Source organism: Aethina tumida, chromosome 5, assembly GCF_024364675.1.
Source record: "Aethina tumida isolate Nest 87 chromosome 5, icAetTumi1.1, whole genome shotgun sequence".
NCBI classification, from domain to species: domain Eukaryota; kingdom Metazoa; phylum Arthropoda; class Insecta; order Coleoptera; family Nitidulidae; genus Aethina; species Aethina tumida.
In genome coordinates, this window is record NC_065439.1 from 13,566,766 (window position 1) to 13,584,042 (window position 17,277).

A 17,277-nucleotide genomic window follows, 5' to 3' on the forward strand; every position below is an offset into this window, starting at 1 on the left:
ATAAAGGCAAAAAACAGCATTGAATATAAAAATATCCAATTTGTACAAAGTATATCACTTTAAATAGTTTCTGAATACATACATTTAACATTCAGAAAACTTCTCTTGACATAAAGGCAAAAAACAGCATTTATGATAAAAATATCCTCTTTAAACTATGCATATGACTTTAAATCGTTTCAGGACACATACATTTAACGTTCTTCTCTTGACACAAAGGCAAAAAACAACATTGAATGTTAAAATATCCAATTTGTACGATGTATATCACTTTAAATTGTTTCAGAACACAAACATTTAACGATTACAAAACTTCTCTTGACATAAAGGCAAAAAACAGCATTTATGATAAAAATATCCCCTTTGTACAAAGCATATGATTTTAAATCGTTTCAGGACACATACATTTAACATTCAGAAATCTTCTCTTGACACAAAAGTAAAAAACAACATTGAATATAAAAATATCCAATTTGTACAATGTATATCACTTTAAATCGTTTCTGAACACAAACATTTAACGATCAGAAAACTTCTCTTGACATAAAGACAAAAAACAGCATTAAATATAAAAATATCTTCTTTATACAATGTATATCACTTTAAATCGTTTCTGAACAGGAACATTTAATGATCAGAAAACTTCTCTTGACATAAAGGCAAAAAACAACATTGATCATAAAAATATTCTCTTTGTACAACGTATATGACATTAAATCGTTTCAGGACACATACATTTAACATTCAAAAATCTTCTCTTGAAACAAAGGCAAAAAACAGCATTGAAGATAAAAATATCCTCTTTGTACAATGTATATCACTTTAAATCGTTTCTGAACAGAAACATTTAACGATCAGAAAACTTCTCTCGACATAAAGGCAAAAAACAGCATTGAATATAAAAATATCCAATTTGTACAAAGTATATCACTTTAAATAGTTTCTGAACACATACATTTAACATTCAGACACCTTCTCTTGACATAAAGGCAAAAAACAGCATTTATGATAAAAATATCCTCTTTAAACTATGCATATGACTTTAAATCATTTCAGGACACATACATTTAACGTTCTTCTCTTGACACAAAGGCAAAAAACAACATTGAATGTTAAAATATCCAATTTGTACGATGTATATCACTTTAAATTGTTTCAGAACACAAACATTTAACGATTACAAAACTTCTCTTGACATAAAGGCAAAAAACAGCATTTATGATAAAAATATCCCCTTTGTACAATGCATATGATTTTAAATCGTTTCAGGACACATACATTTAACATTCAGAAATCTTCTCTTGACACAAAAGTAAAAAACAACATTGAATATAAAAATATCCAATTTGTACAATGTATATCACTTTAAATCGTTTCTGAACACAAACATTTAACGATCAGAAAACTTCTCTTGACATAAAGACAAAAAACAGCATTGAAGATAAACATATCCTCTTTGTACAAAGTATATCACTTTAAATAGTTTCTGAACACAAACATTTAACGATCAGAAATTTTCTCTTGACAGAGATGCAACAAAAAAGATTAAAGATAAAAAATCCTCTTTACAAAATGCATATGACTTTATATCGTTTCAGTACGCGAACATTTAACGATCAGAAATCTCCTCTTGACAGAATACATACGACCTCAAATCGATTCTGGACACAAACATTTAGCGAACAGAAGTCTTCTCTTGACGGAAAGACAGAAAAACAGCCTTGAAGATAAAACCATCGTCCTTGCACAGTGGCATCCCGTTTCAGGCGGGCAAAAAAAAAGGCACGCCGCCTATTAATGGAGACAGCACTCTTCTAAATTTATATCAACGGCATTAAACATCGTCTGGTGGACTTGGCGTTGCACTCCGCCGAGCAATGTTGTAATTAGTTTTATCTCGAAAACAGGAACGTTTCGCGTATAGCGCTTCGGAAGACACCAGCTGGAATTTTACACCGCATTACACTGTAACAGCGTACCGGGTACGACCGAGATAAAGGCGAACGCTGCGGATTTCGCGGGCGGCAAAAATCCGGACGATTTCATTTCATCGAGATAGCAAACGTGGCGGCAGCAATCAGCGTTATGCTAATCCGACTGGATGCACATTGACATGGTCGTCGTCTTCGGGATGTTCGGTCTGCTTTAAATCGGCGCGGCCAAAGGCGATCGCGAACAATGCACGACCGGCTGGATGAACGGCAATTTCCGACGCGGGGCTGAAAAAAGCCGTCCGTTCTCCCCTTGAGGATGGTTCAAGGTCCGTGGTGGATCGACTGCGAGGCGATTTTCAGGTGGACAGACTGTTATTTATGGGCTTTAAAACCGGCATTAATCAATTTTACTGGCCGCAATTTGCATGTGATGTTTTTTAGTTATTATTTTTACGTAGTTTCTACGATTGGTTTCACGGTTTAAATTGAAATTGTTTAACTGATTACCATTTAGTTGTACGGTTTTATACATTTAACTATTATACAGCGTCTATGAGTGATCGCTGAAGAACTAAATGGCGAGGAATGCGAGAATAATTTCCCTAATAATATTGCAGCTGCTCGATATCATTATTTGGTGATGCATGAACTGCGGCAAGTCGGATGAAAATGCTCTAACGGTTGCACTGAATGTCAACAGTTTTATATTTCGTCCGGCAAAAACACTAATCACGCTTTAATGGTTCGAGTTTAAAAATAATTCATTTGAATTTTATGGTAATTTTCAGCGTTTTATTGCTGTTGGTGGTACTGTTATGCTGTAAAAGATACTCGACTTTAAAATAAAAAAAGTAAAATAGTAACAGTAAATAACAATGTAACAAGATATTTGACATCAATAAGTTTTATTTGCGTTACCAGTCTTTCAGTGTAATGAGTTTTGCAAACAAACTGCATACCATTAAATTGGAAAAAATTGCTTGGTTAAGTTTTGAACCATGTAATTTATGTGAATTCAGATAAAAAATAAATAATTTTGTAACTGTTTCTTTTTTTTTAATTTTTTAATTTAAAGTGATGAGTTGCAAACTGTTTAAAATTAAATTGGAAAATGCAATTTTGAAATTTATTTATTTACATGTGAATACATAAAAATAAAATAAATTTTACTGTTTAATAATATTTAATTAATAAGAATAATTAATTTAATACCTTTTTTTTAATTTTTTTTACGTAAATAAACTATAAAAATAAGTTATAAAACATTGCTACTTTTATTTATTATAATGACTTTTTATATTAAATTTAATAATAGCAAATATTAAATAAAATCTAAATAAAAAGAATTTTGCTGTTCCGAAAATTTATTCAAATAATAAACAAATTCGCTCATGACTTATATAGTATCCAAAATACAAAAAATATTTGTACATCTCAATTTTTTTTTCATAAATTAGAAATGATAAGTTGCAAATAAACTGTATAAAATTAAATTGAAAAATATACTACCAACAATTTTTAATTATTTTTATGATTTCTAAATTAATTTTATTAAAAACAAATGTGTTTTATATACATATGTATAAATAAAATTAAAATTAAAATAAATTTGCTGTTTCCAGTGTTAATTAAAACAATAATCAAATTCGCTCATGATTTATATTGTATCTAATAATACAAAAAATATTTGTACATCTCATCATCTTGAGATTATTTTTTATTTTTTATTTTTCATAAACTTTAACAGATAATTACAATTAAACTGTATAAAATTAAATTGAAAAATATACTACAAAAAATTTTTAATTATTTTTGTGATTTCTAAATTAATTTTGTTAATAACAAATGTGTTTTATATACATATGTATAAATAGAAATAATTTTGCTGTTTCCAAGGTTAATTAAAACAATAATCAAACTCACACATGATTTAACATATATAATATCCAAAAATACAAAAAATATTTGTACATCTCAATATTGAGATTATTTTGTAATTTTTTTTCATAAATTATAAATTGCAAATAAACTGTATAAAATTAAATTGAAAATATGCTACTAAAATTTTTAATTATTTTTATCATTTCCAAATTAATTTTATTATTAATAAATATGTATAAATAAAATAAAAATAAAATTAATTTTGCTGTTTTCAAAGTTAATTAATAAATAATTCTCTCATATTTTACATAGTAACCAAAAATACACACATTTCTTTCATACATTTAAAATGATAATTTGTAAATAAACGTAAAAAATTAAATTGAAAAATATGCTAAAACTTTTCATTATTTTTTAAATTAATTTTATTAATAACAAACATGTATAACATACATATGTATTAATAAAATTAAAATAAAATTAATTTTTCTGTTTCCAAGGTTAATTGAAATAATAATCAAATTCTCTCATGATTTATATAGTATCCAAAAATACAAAAAATATTTGTGCACCTCAATCTTGAGATTATTTTTTATTTTTTTTCATAAATTTCAACTGATAAATTACAAATAAACTATATAAAAATAAATTGAAACATATACTATTAAAAATGTTTAATTATTTTTATGATTTATAAATTAATTTTATTAATAACAAATGTGTTTTAAATAAAATTAAAGTAAAATTATGTTGCTGTTTCCAAAGTTAATTAAAATAATAATTTAATTCACTCATGACTTATACAGTATACAAAAATTCAAAATAATATTTGTATATTTAAACCTTGAAATTATTTTTTCACAAATTTAAAATGATAAGTAGCAAATAAACTGAATAAAATAAATAAATTGAAAAATATGCTACTAAAAATTTTTAATTAATTTTACGATTTTTTAAATTAATTTTATTAATAACAAATGTATTAAATACATATACATATGTATAAAGGAAATTAGAATTAAATAAATGTTGCTATTTCTAAGATCAATTAAAACAATTATCAAATTCGCTTATAATGTATACAGTATTCAAAAATACAAACACATATTTGTACATCTAAGTCCTGAAAATATTTTTTATTTTTTTTTATATATTTAAAGTGGTGAGTTACCAATAAACTGTATAAAATTAAATTGAAAAAATGCTGCTTAAAATTTTTAATTACCACTATGAATTTATGTATTTATTTTATTAATAACAAATCAGTATACTTATGTACACATAAAAATAAAATAATGAATTAGCTCATTAATTTTAATAATTAAAAATACGTAAAAACTCCGTATTGTTCTTGAGATAAATAACCAAAGACATTTCTTCTGATAAAATCCAAGGAAATGTTTATTTATAGGTATTGTTTTTGCTGGTTATGCTTTTTGATCACGGATAAAAGCTTAATCGATTACTTCCTCCAAAACATCGTACTGTTCATTTTTTTTTAATTACAAACAACGATTATTTAAAAAACTAAACAATCATTAAAAAAATTAACTAGTTCTTCATTTGAATACCTACAAGAACCGATTATTTTTTTTTTAAACTGTAGTTAACGACGTACAAACAGACGATTTTTTAGTAATCTATAAAAATAGATATTTATCAGCGCATCACTTTTAAATTAGTAAATACGTAATTACTGTTATTAGTTTATGAACACAATGGTTTAAAAAATACGTTACCTAATACCCAACACCTATTTACGTTGTCCTTAAATAATCCTACAAAGTGAATTTTAATGTAGCCGAATCATTATTCTTAATTTCGTAAGATTTTTATTACAGATATTTGTGATTCATCGCCAATAGACAAATGTTAAGCAAGTTTATTATTATGCTTTGGAGAATTCTATTTTTAAATATCATCTAATAGCTCTGATAGAAGTTAATAATTTTAATTATGGGAGAACGTCAAACAATATTATTGTGGACATGAGTTTATGGCGGGATTCCACACTTATCAGTATTAAAGTAAACAATTTATCCTTAAGAAAACATATACTTTATCGTATCCGCAGTAAAGATAACAGAATAATGCAGCAGAGTCTTGTTTGAATTGACACAACAAGTTAAAGTTACACACTGGTACTCCCGTATAAGCTTGTCGATGTTTACAATTAACAGTACCTTAATGATTGGCTTGCAAAACAACCGAACTCGATGATGATGTCATTGCGAAATATATGGACAAAATCCAGTTATAAAAATATATTCCGAACCTGTTGAGATGACTAAACCGAAGGGAACAGTATAATTTATACTCAAGTAGTCATTGTCGCTGGACAAGACAACATTTATATTCAATGGAGTACCATTCAGCATTGTTTAAGACCATATGCTACGGAGATGATGAACGATGAATACCAAATGAGAAATATTTTTTTCACTTTTATTAATAACAATGCATCGATACACGCAACTTTTGCACTTTTGTCTTCGTACAAAACTGGGTCAGCAAATCCGTGCAAGTTGTCGGTTTATCCCATAACATTTCTACCGTAGATTGGAGTAATTTTTTTGCGCGGGAAAATCGAGTTCAACGAACACGTCGCGTTGGAAAATCGCATGAAATTCGCAACCGTTCATATTGTTTATTAAATTCTCGGAGCGTTCCGTTCGCTCGTTGGAGCCGAAGAAACAGGAAGTCGGCTGTACGTGATTGCCCGGAGACGGCGGATGTTGAACTGGTCGGAAATGCCATATGATTCTAGGGAATTTCTTCGGCGTTTTACCATTTTTTCTTTTTTCTGCGTGCCCTGCGTATTATTCATATTTCATAATCGTAGCCGATCTACGCCATCTCGCACTTCCGGACGTGCTATTTCAATAAGTCGGAGTCTCAAGGGTTCGCTATGGAGGTACCTCATTTGTTTTATCCTCAAGTAGTACTGAATAGAACTAGAAACATCTTTCTTCAGTGTATTTATTTCTCCTTAATTAATTTCCAACTTTACCATGAAATATTTTCAGCACAAAAACAATGATATTCCAAAAAATGTTCATATATTACTTCATTTTGTAAAACTTGAAACTTCTGAAGTCAAAATAGCAAAATTGATCAGTTTAATGAAGTAAACCAATCTACTTCCTGAACTCAACAAATTTTAAACTTCAATTACATAGGTTTCCTATGATTTATTTTTTTTATTATTATTTTTTTTAGTACATCTATTACATAAGCTTCCTATGATTTATTTATTTTTATTATTATTATTTTAGTTCATACTATTATATTTCTGCTTCTGACAGTTTACATCATATTTATTAATGACTGGAATGTATATGACACAAAATATTAATATAATAATAATAATTTCAATTTAATTTTTCTTATTCTCCTTAAAATTTGAAATTTCAATTAGATTCAAGATGTCAAAATTTCTTAAATTAAAAATATTCAATATTCAATTCTAAAATTTTAAACATCAGATAATTTATTTAAGCCAAAGTTACTAAATTGATCAATTTAGTAGTCTAATCTACTCATCAAAGGTTAAATTTAAATTAGATTTAATATGGCAAAATTTCCTATGATTTATTTCTTTTTCAAATTATATACTGTTTCTGCTTCTTTAAGATTTTTTAGTTAAATCTGATTATTTTTTTAACGATTGGAATTTATTTAACAGAAGAAAATTTATATAATCATTCAATTTATTGATTCTTCTTCTTTAAAATTAAGATTTTTATGTCAATATGGCAAAATTTATCAATTTAATAGGCTTTTTTTCTTCTTCATCTCCTGAAATTTTTAAATTTCAATTAGATTCAAGGTGTCAAAGATTCCTATAATAATAGAAATATTTTTAAATAAAAATATTCTTCTTCTAAAATTCATAAACTTCTTAACGTCTTAAAGGTTAAATTTCAATTAGATTTAATATGGCTAAATTTGTTATTATTTATTTCTTTTTCAAATGATATATTATGGTATTTCTGGTTCTTTAAGATTTTTTAGTTAAATCTGAGAATTTTTTAATGATTGGAATGTATTTAACAGAAAAAAATTAAAAAAAAAAACACTCAATCTTCTAAAATATTTCTTAAGATTTTTATGTCAATATGGCAAAATTAATCAATTTATTATAATTGTAATAGTAATTTTCTTCTTCATCAAAATTTTAAATTTCAATTAGATTCAAGAGGTCAAAGTTTCCTGTAAAAATAGAAAGAATTTGAAATAATAATATTCAATATATTCCTTCATCTTCTAAAATTTTAAACTTCAGATAATTTTTTTAAGCCAATATATTAAATTAATCAATTTAATAGACTAATCTTCTTCTTCATCTCCAGAAAATTTTAAATTTCAATTAGATTTAAGATGTCAAAGTCTCTTAAAATAAAAGAAAGAATTTTAAATATAACAACAATATATTTTCACATCTTTTAAAATTTTAAACTTCAAATAATTTTTTGAACCAAAATTACAAAATTGATCTATTTTGACCTCGTCAAAGATTACATTTTAATTAGATTTAATATGGCAAAATTTTCTAATATTCATTTCTTTTTCAAATTATATACTATTTTTGCTTCTTTAAGATCTTTTAGTTAAATATGACTATTTTTTGAAAGATTGGAATGTAATTAGGAGAAGAAATTTTAAATAACCTTCAATATATTCCTTCATCTTCTAAAATATTAAAATTAAGATATTTATGTAAATATGACAAAATTAGTCAATTTAATAGACTAATCTTCTTCTTCATCTCCTGAAATTTTTAAATTTCAATCAGATTTAAAAGTTAATATTAATCTTCTAAAATTTTAATAGATTAATAATCTATATCTTCATATGTCCAGAATTAATTCTCCAATTTCGTCACGAATTATTTTAAGCACAAAAACAATAATAGTCCAAACCGTTAAGAATTTAAATGATCACACACAATCTGGGTTGAAGACTGGGGAAAAAAGCTCCGACAAAAAATGCTCACATCCTCCCAGTTTGTAGACTAGTCGAGCTCTTCCTAGTTTAGAACCGTCCACTAACGCAGATAAACATGTTTTTGTTCAGTTATGACGTGAAAATTAACTTAAATCATTGTCGTTCGAATCAGATTTATTATAATGAAAGTCTCTTACTTAACACGGAAGCCTTTTAATATGCATTACATCCTCGTACGTATGAAATTCCGAGATTTTACAGTACTATTAAACGACGTCCATTCGCTTTTTCTTATCAGATTGCCGGCCACAATTTTAATTATAATTTACGATCCAACGTCGTCGGAATTGTCGCCAAATCGACGATTAAAAAAGAAAGAGACGCACGCTGAAAACCCCGAACCTTTCAGCAGAAACGTTCGCATCATTTGAATTGCAAACTGTATCTAATGATCTACATAAAATACGCATTACAGAAATAGCTAAGGCCGACCTAAAATAAAAACGAAACTAAAACCGATCTTGTTATGGAGCGCCCCAGCGGTTTTATTACTTTCATTACTCCGCTTTTTGCCTTATTATGCATTAAATTTCAAACGACAGTTCCTCCTCTACGGAGTCACGACATGAATTTCACGTTTATCCTGTCTATTTTTTTCCACATTTTTAATTAACGCAATGGCTTCGGTCACAATAACTTCTGTTCACGTGTAATGTGATACCTTTCGTTTTATTTTGATGTGCATACTTAATGACCATAGTGCAACCGGAAAGATACCTTGGGAGGATCGTCTTGCTTGGCTTTGTGTCCGTAAAATTGTTAAACACCTGTCTTATTTACGTTCAAGTTTTCTTATTAGCGGCTCAGACAGTCGGTATTAAGTCCGTTTTGACCCACACCCACGTGCGCTAGTCATACTAAAGTCAAAGAACTATCTTTGAATCGTTGAACTTTTTGCACGGCCAGGATCCCACATATGCAAAAAGTGTATCTTAAAATAAACTCAACGTTTCCAAGAACGGACCAGTTCACAACAAAAAAAAAATAAAATGAATAACTCGCAACATATGCTTAACTGTACAATATTTTTTATGGATCTGATTCAGTGGTGAGACGTTTGTAGGAAAAAAATGGTTTTGGAATAATAAAAAGTTAACGGGACATTTCGAAAAAGTTGTGCGAATGTTTATGGCTTATGTTCGTAGCAATTATGGCGTACGAAAAAGGAAGCCCATCACTTTCGACTTCCTATTTCTTAATATTCTAATCAGAATCAATGAAAGTGTGTGGACCCACTTATATGGGCATCATGGAGTCATTGTCTTGAAAACTAATCGACAACAATGACGCAGATGTTAAAAAATCGCCACAGTATTGATTTGTAGACAACAATTGTCTTGTTTTTGTGCTGAAAATGATCTGCACGAAGCATCATCATACCGGTAAAAAAGAAATTAAACAATAAACAATTAAATTGTATGAGTTACCAGCAGGAAATACGATACAAAAAGATCTGTTGTGGACGTCCACTTCTAACATTACAAACCGACGGTACAGACGCCATGCCGGATTTGAAAGACTTTTACAACAATGTCCCTATTTGGACAATCGTATTAATAAAATTGCAAGATTTTAATTATGCAATCGGCACAATTACTCCACCCACTTAATCCAGTTACAAAGATCTCGATCGGTTGCATTGCCCAGCGTCACACGGTCATACTAACTGACTGACGTCACATTCAAATTTTCCTTTCAATTGGAGTCTTGACTCCACCCACCATTATACGCGCCAACAATAATTCCAGTAATTGAAACATCAGGATTATTAACTGTTAGAGGTGGTATAATGCAGCGTAATTTACATACAAAAGAAAGTAAATCCATGGATTGTCGCGCCTTTCTTCCAGCCGTTGTTCTTTTTTCGATTTTGTCCGATCGGTGACCCCGTTTCGAATCGGCCGGCCGAAAACGATGTACTAATGATATTGGTCAGTTATGGGTGTTCGGGAGAAAGTTTGGCAACTCGATTAATCTGTTTTACGTCGACGATTGTTCGAATTTAACAGGAACATGTTGAGTCTATTGTTTCGTCTTCTTTTAAGGCAAGATATAACGTTAATCAGTTTAGAAGACTAATCTACTTCTTCGTGTCCTCAAAATTTTAAATTTAAAAGTAGATTCAAGACAGCTAAGCTATGATGTGTTTGTGTTTAACAGAAAAAATTTTAAATAACATTCAATACATTGCATCATCTTCCAAAATATTAAACTTAAGATTTTATATGTCAATTTAGCATAATTAATCAATTTAATAGACTTCACCTTCTTCTTCCTATGGTAATAGAAAAAATTTAAAATAATAATATTGCTTAATATTTTAAAAATTTAAAACTACAGATATATTCTAATCTAGTGACAAAATTGATATATTTATTAGACTAATTTTCTTCTAGGCATCGTCAAAGGTTAAATTTCAATTAGATTTAATACGGTAAACATTCCTAAGATTAGTTTCTTTTTTAAATTGCATAAGACTTCTGCTTCATTAAGATTTATTATATAATCCTAACTGAGTTTTTTAATGATTGGAGTGTGTTTAATAGAGAAAATTTAAAATTAACACTCAATATATTGCTTCATCTTCTAAATTATTAAACTTAAGATTTTTATGTCAATGTGGCAAAATTTATCAATTTAATAAATTCAAGATGTCAAAGTTTCCTATAATAATAGAGAGAATTTTAAATATTCAATATATTCCTTCATTTTTATTTCCCCAAAATATCAAATTTCAGTTAGATTAAAGTTGTCAAAGTTTCCTATAATAATAGAAGAAATATTAATCAATCATATTCTATATATATTCTTTCATCTTCTAAAATTTTAAATTACAGATAGGATTTTTTAAGCTAAAATAGATAAATTGATAAATTTAGCTTCATGTTCTTAATTATTAAACTTAAATATTTTGTGTAAATACGGCAAAATTATTAAATTTAATAGACTAATCTTCATTTTCATTTCCCAAAAACATCAAATTTCAGTTAGATTTAAGTTGGTAAAGTTTTCTATAATGACAGAAGAAATTTTAAATAATCATATTCAATATATTCCTTCATTTTCCGAAATTTTAAACTTCACATAGGATTTTTTAAGCTAAAATAAACAAATTGATGAATTTAGTAGACTAATCTACTTCTTAATGTCGTCAAAGGTTACATTTTATTTGCTTTTAACAAGGCAAAGTTTCTTCATTTTTTTTAATATTCCATACTTCCGCTTCTTTATTCAATATATTGCTTAATCTTTTTAATTATTTTAGTCAAAATTGTCTATGTAGCAAAATTATTAAGTTTAATAGACTAATCTTCATTTTCATTTCCTCAAAATATCAAATTTCAGTTAGATTCGAGAATTTAAAGTTTTCTATAATAATAGAAGAAATTTTAAATAATCATATTCAATATATTCCTTCAACTTTTAAAATTTTAAACTTCAGATAAGATTTTTTAAGCTAAAATGGCAAAATTGGTGAATTTAGCGGACTAATCTACTTCTTAACCTCAAAGGTTAAATTTTATTTGGTTTTAACAAGGTAAGTTTCTTATGATTCATTTTTTTTTAATATTCCATACAATTTCTGTTTCTTTATTCAATATATTGCTTCATCTTCTTAATTAATTAACTTAATAATAGAATATTTAAATTATAATATAAAATATATGACTTTATCTTCTAAAATTTCAAACTTCAGATAATTTATTTAAACCAAAATTGCAAATTTGATCAATTTTGTGGAAATATTTACTTATTTGCCTAATCAAATTTGGTGTTTCAATTAGAGTCAATATAATAAAGTTTCCTATAACTCATTTCTTCTGCAGGTTGCCGTTTCTACTTCTTTAATACAATCAGTTAAATATAAATGATGTTTATTGATGTGTGATCAAGTTTACTAATCTTCTTCTAAATATGATTGACTTACCGTTGTTTGAAGCCATATCCAGACGACCAGCGGAAGAATTATCTTCATTTTTGCTGTAAAAAGAAAAAAAACAAACATCAGCAAAGGTCAATAAAACATTAAATGCTATTAGGACAACTTTTAGCTCTTAACGCAATTTCAATGCCAGCAAGTTGAACAAGAAACGCTTCGAGATGTTTAAATGTCAAATATCACAATTAAAAATATAATTAGCATACTGCAACACACGAATCGGTTTGAAACGTTGTACCTGTGCGAAAGAAAACAAACAGAAAGCCACATTTTTGGGACCCAAAACCTTTCTAAACGAAGGTCTTAAATCCTTCAAATATTTACTAGTTTAATATTTACGTTCTGGACTTTCCTAACGCACGAAAAATCGATTTTCGTTTTGCTTTCACCGACGAAAAAAAACGAAACTAGTACCGTTGGGAAATGTTAATTAAAACAGCATTGGTTATAGCACCTACATGTTGTTGCTGTTTAGCACTTGTAGTGCAAATCACTTAGGCAAATGTCAACTGTTTTGTTTACAGATTTTAATTATTGAGCCGGAATTATGATTGTGGGTGATTTTCTGATACTGCAGTTCGATTTTTGAACGTCCAAGGTTAGCGAGTTGGTGCGAATTTTATCTGAACCACTCGGTACAGCACTGATATAAATCAGTGTCTTAACCACACGTTTGCTCGCCTATTTCTTTCATAATTACGTATGATTATAACACTAACAATGTGGATAAGGTCATGATGCATGTATTTTCACACAATTAAAAAACTGACTGATTCGATTTCGAAGCCAATGCACATTTCACGCTTTGAGAAGTGGCCATATTATAGCCTTAAGCATTGAGTGACCGAACATTCAACTGTGCAGATACATTTCATTACCTTTCACATTTAGTAGCACTAGAGCATGTCCGATAGATAATCCGACTCTGGCAAGGACGTGGAATTAATAAATTTTAAATATCGAACCTTTTGTATGCAATTGAGGTTAACATTTATTGTTAAGTAACATTGATTAACACGAAAAAATACTTCACTTTTAAGTGAACTTATTTATAATAAAATTTTACAGAGAATTCGAAGTAATAGTTTTTTTTTTTTAAGTTGGTCTTCGTTTTTTAAATATTAACAGATAGTCATATTTATGAGATATAGAGTATTTGGTGTTGCATATTGGCCTCTAGTAAGGGTATTTTTATGGAATTTTACTCTATTCATTTTAAATTGTAGAGAAATTTGTTAGTTATGAAAAACAACATTTTTAGCCTTCTTTTCTATATTTTGTAACTTTCAATTATTAGAGAAATCTTTGACAAATATTTTGAGCTTTGTATAAAATAAATGGGGCCAATTTACCGAACAGAAATATTGTCTTATACTGTTTTTTGTAAATTTCCTTATTTTGTCCAATAACTGAAACTAAATCAAGTGAAATCTTCAGTTAGAAAAAAAAAATGTTATTTTTTATCTCCTTTTCCATATTTTTTAACTTTCAGGCATTAGGAATCACAGAAAAGTAATAAAAAAACAATATTTTTTACCAGATTTTATAGAATACTCTTTGACAAACATCTGAACTAAAAAGGACTTCGTATAAGATAAATACGACCATTTTACTGAACTGAAATAATGTCTTACACTAAAGATGCGATTTTTTGTCTCCTTTTCCACATTTTTTAACTTTCAGGCATTAAGAATCATAGAAAAGTAATCAAAACCAATATTTTTTACCAGATTTTATAAAATACTTTTTTACAAACATTTGAACTAAAAAAGTACTTCGTATAAGATAAATACGACCATTTTGGTGAACTGAAATAGGGTCTTAAACAATTTTTCCTAAATTCTTCTCATTTTGCCCTATAACTGAAACTAAATCAAATATAAACTTTAATTTGAAAAATAAAATGTAATTTCTTTTCTCCTTTTTCATATTTTCTAACTTTCAGGCATTAAAAATCACAGAAAAGTAATCAAAACCAATTTTTTTCCAGATTTTAGAGAATACTCTTTTACAAACATTTGAACCAAAAAAGTACTTCGTATAAGTTAAATACGACCATTTTGCTGAACTGAAATAGGGTTTTTACAGTTATTCATATATTTTCTTCATTTTGTCCTATAACTGAAACTAATTCAATTAAAAATTTTAATTTGAAAAAAAAAATGTATTTTCTTGACACCTTTTTCATATTTTCTAATTTTCAGGCATTAAGAATCATAAAAAAGTTATCAAAACCAATATTTTTTTACCAAATTTTATAGAATACTCTTTTACAAATATTTATACCAAAAAAGTATTTCGTATAATTTAAATACGACCATTTTGCTGAACTGAAATAGTGTCTTATACAGTTTTTCATAAATTTTCCACATTTTATCCTATAACTGAAATTAATCAATTAAAAATATTAATTTGAAAAAAAAGTGTAATTTTTTGTCACTTTTTCTATATTTTCTAAAATTCAGGCATTAAGAATCAGAGAAAAGTGGTCAAAACCAATATTTTTTTAACCAATTTTATTGAGGATTTTCTTTACAAACATTAAATTTTTCTCATTTCCTATAACTGAAACTAAATCATATAAAAAAAATTCTAACTTTCAGGCATTAAAAATCACAAAAAACAGATCAAAAACAATATTTTCTTCAATAGAGTTTATAATTATTTTATGCTAATAATACTTTCTATAAGATAATTACTGAAAATATGTATTTTACTGTTTCTCGTAAATTTTCCACATTGTAACTTAAACTAAATCAAATATAAACTCATGTTTTTTTTATACAAGTCAATTTATCCAATTATTGGTTTGTAATATCAGAATATTATTTTCAATTGAGCAAAAAACATGTAACTTCATAAATATTACTAAATGTATGTTAATTTCTCTACACAAATCTGGGTCTAATAAAAATAGATGCTTTTAGACGTTCATATGTAACCTTGCATTTTAATATAGTTTAAAGACCATCAAATCCGCTGATGCAGAAAGATGATGAAATGGTGCAAAAATTAAATGAAAATGACGCACGATATTGGTTTAAAGATGTTGTTGATGGTTTGTTAGGAAATAAAAGAGCTAATAATATAATTAAGTCAAAATTGTTAAGAACTATTATGAAAACTATTACAATGCTTTTAAAAGCACACACTCATCCATATTTTTTCTTAACTCGTATTTTTTTAGGAGTTTCCTCTTATTAAAATTAGAATTAACTTCCATAAAAATTCACTTTTCATGTACTTTTTATAGAAAATCCAAAATTTATATTTCGGAGAATGTGTATGAAGTTTCTTAAAAAATATTAATAAAGTAGTGTAATCAACAGCACTTTCCACAGTAGATAAAACGCATAAAACTGTACATCCGTAAATAGTTGAGGATGTTGTTAACAGTACTTCTTGTATGCAATAAAACATGAGCATGTGAAAAACTGAAAATTTCCGGTGATGATCTCGTGTATGTATGACACAAAGCCACAGTGCACTAAAAATTATGCCCGTTAACTGTTTCTCCAGATCATTAACGCTTTTCCCATTTCGAACGACAATGCTTCGTTTCGTCTTCTGTTGTCGGCCGTTAATTGCGATATTTTTACAATTAAAAACATTAAAAATAAACACACAATTATCGCGTCGAATCTTTAACGGTCATTAAAACGAATTATGTGTGTCAAGATGCAGCCAACTTCTGCATTTGCAAGTTTACAAACTGTGTTATTAATATTAAACAAAACGCAGTTGTTCTACCATTGTTCCTGGTACGAAACTGGTTATTTTATTTTTGCATGTGTAATTTATTGTCATAACCGCATACGTCCCAGTTACCACGGTTCAAAGCTGAAATAAGCCCTAATGGCTAAACTGCCAAGTTTACAGTAATAAACGTCCTCGGTTCTCCCCTTCGGTTTCTTCGTGAAACTGGAGGTGCTAAATTTTAAAATAACTCAAAACTCGCCTCTATTAATATTTATGAAAACGCCCCAGACATTTCTTAGTAAAAGTGACTTTAGATAGACAGATTAGTAAATAACACGATTCCAGTATTAACCCGTCAACGAATACCGACTTATTGACCACACCACGTAAACGTCTCGACCTGGCAACAAACTCGGCGGTTGCCCACAAATATATTGTTATACTTTCACACGACAAAATAAAATACGTTGATCTAAATACGGACCCGGCCTTTCACAATACACAGCAATTAATACGCGTAACTCGTAGATCATACAAGACGCAGCCGATGATTTATCATCGAATGTGGATCGGGAATAAATAGAATTTGCATGTCGGTACGTATGCGAAGCCGCCTTCCAATCTCCATGTGAGTGTTGTTATAGTTTGCAGTGGCGATACGCACAAAGTTATTTACCCCCTGCCTGAACCACCACAGATACAATTACGGCGATAAATCTTCTTGTCCCGGTGGAAAAATTAACAGGAGATAATCACTTTATAATGGAACGGAACGTTTTCGCTTTTAACTGATACGATACATATGTTTAATCAAGA

General features: G+C 28.0%; 1 protein-coding gene across 1 annotated transcript in view; it reads right to left on the minus strand.

Moving 5' to 3' along the window:
* The window catches only part of LOC109602801 (uncharacterized), a 166,585-nt gene that overhangs the window by 134,741 nt on the left and 14,567 nt on the right, over positions 1 to 17,277 (minus strand). Inside the window, exon 2 of the mRNA XM_049967938.1 lies at positions 12,751 to 12,803. Within this exon, the coding sequence (XP_049823895.1) occupies positions 12,751 to 12,803 (53 nt within the window). The remainder of the gene's footprint in view (positions 1 to 12,750; positions 12,804 to 17,277) is intronic.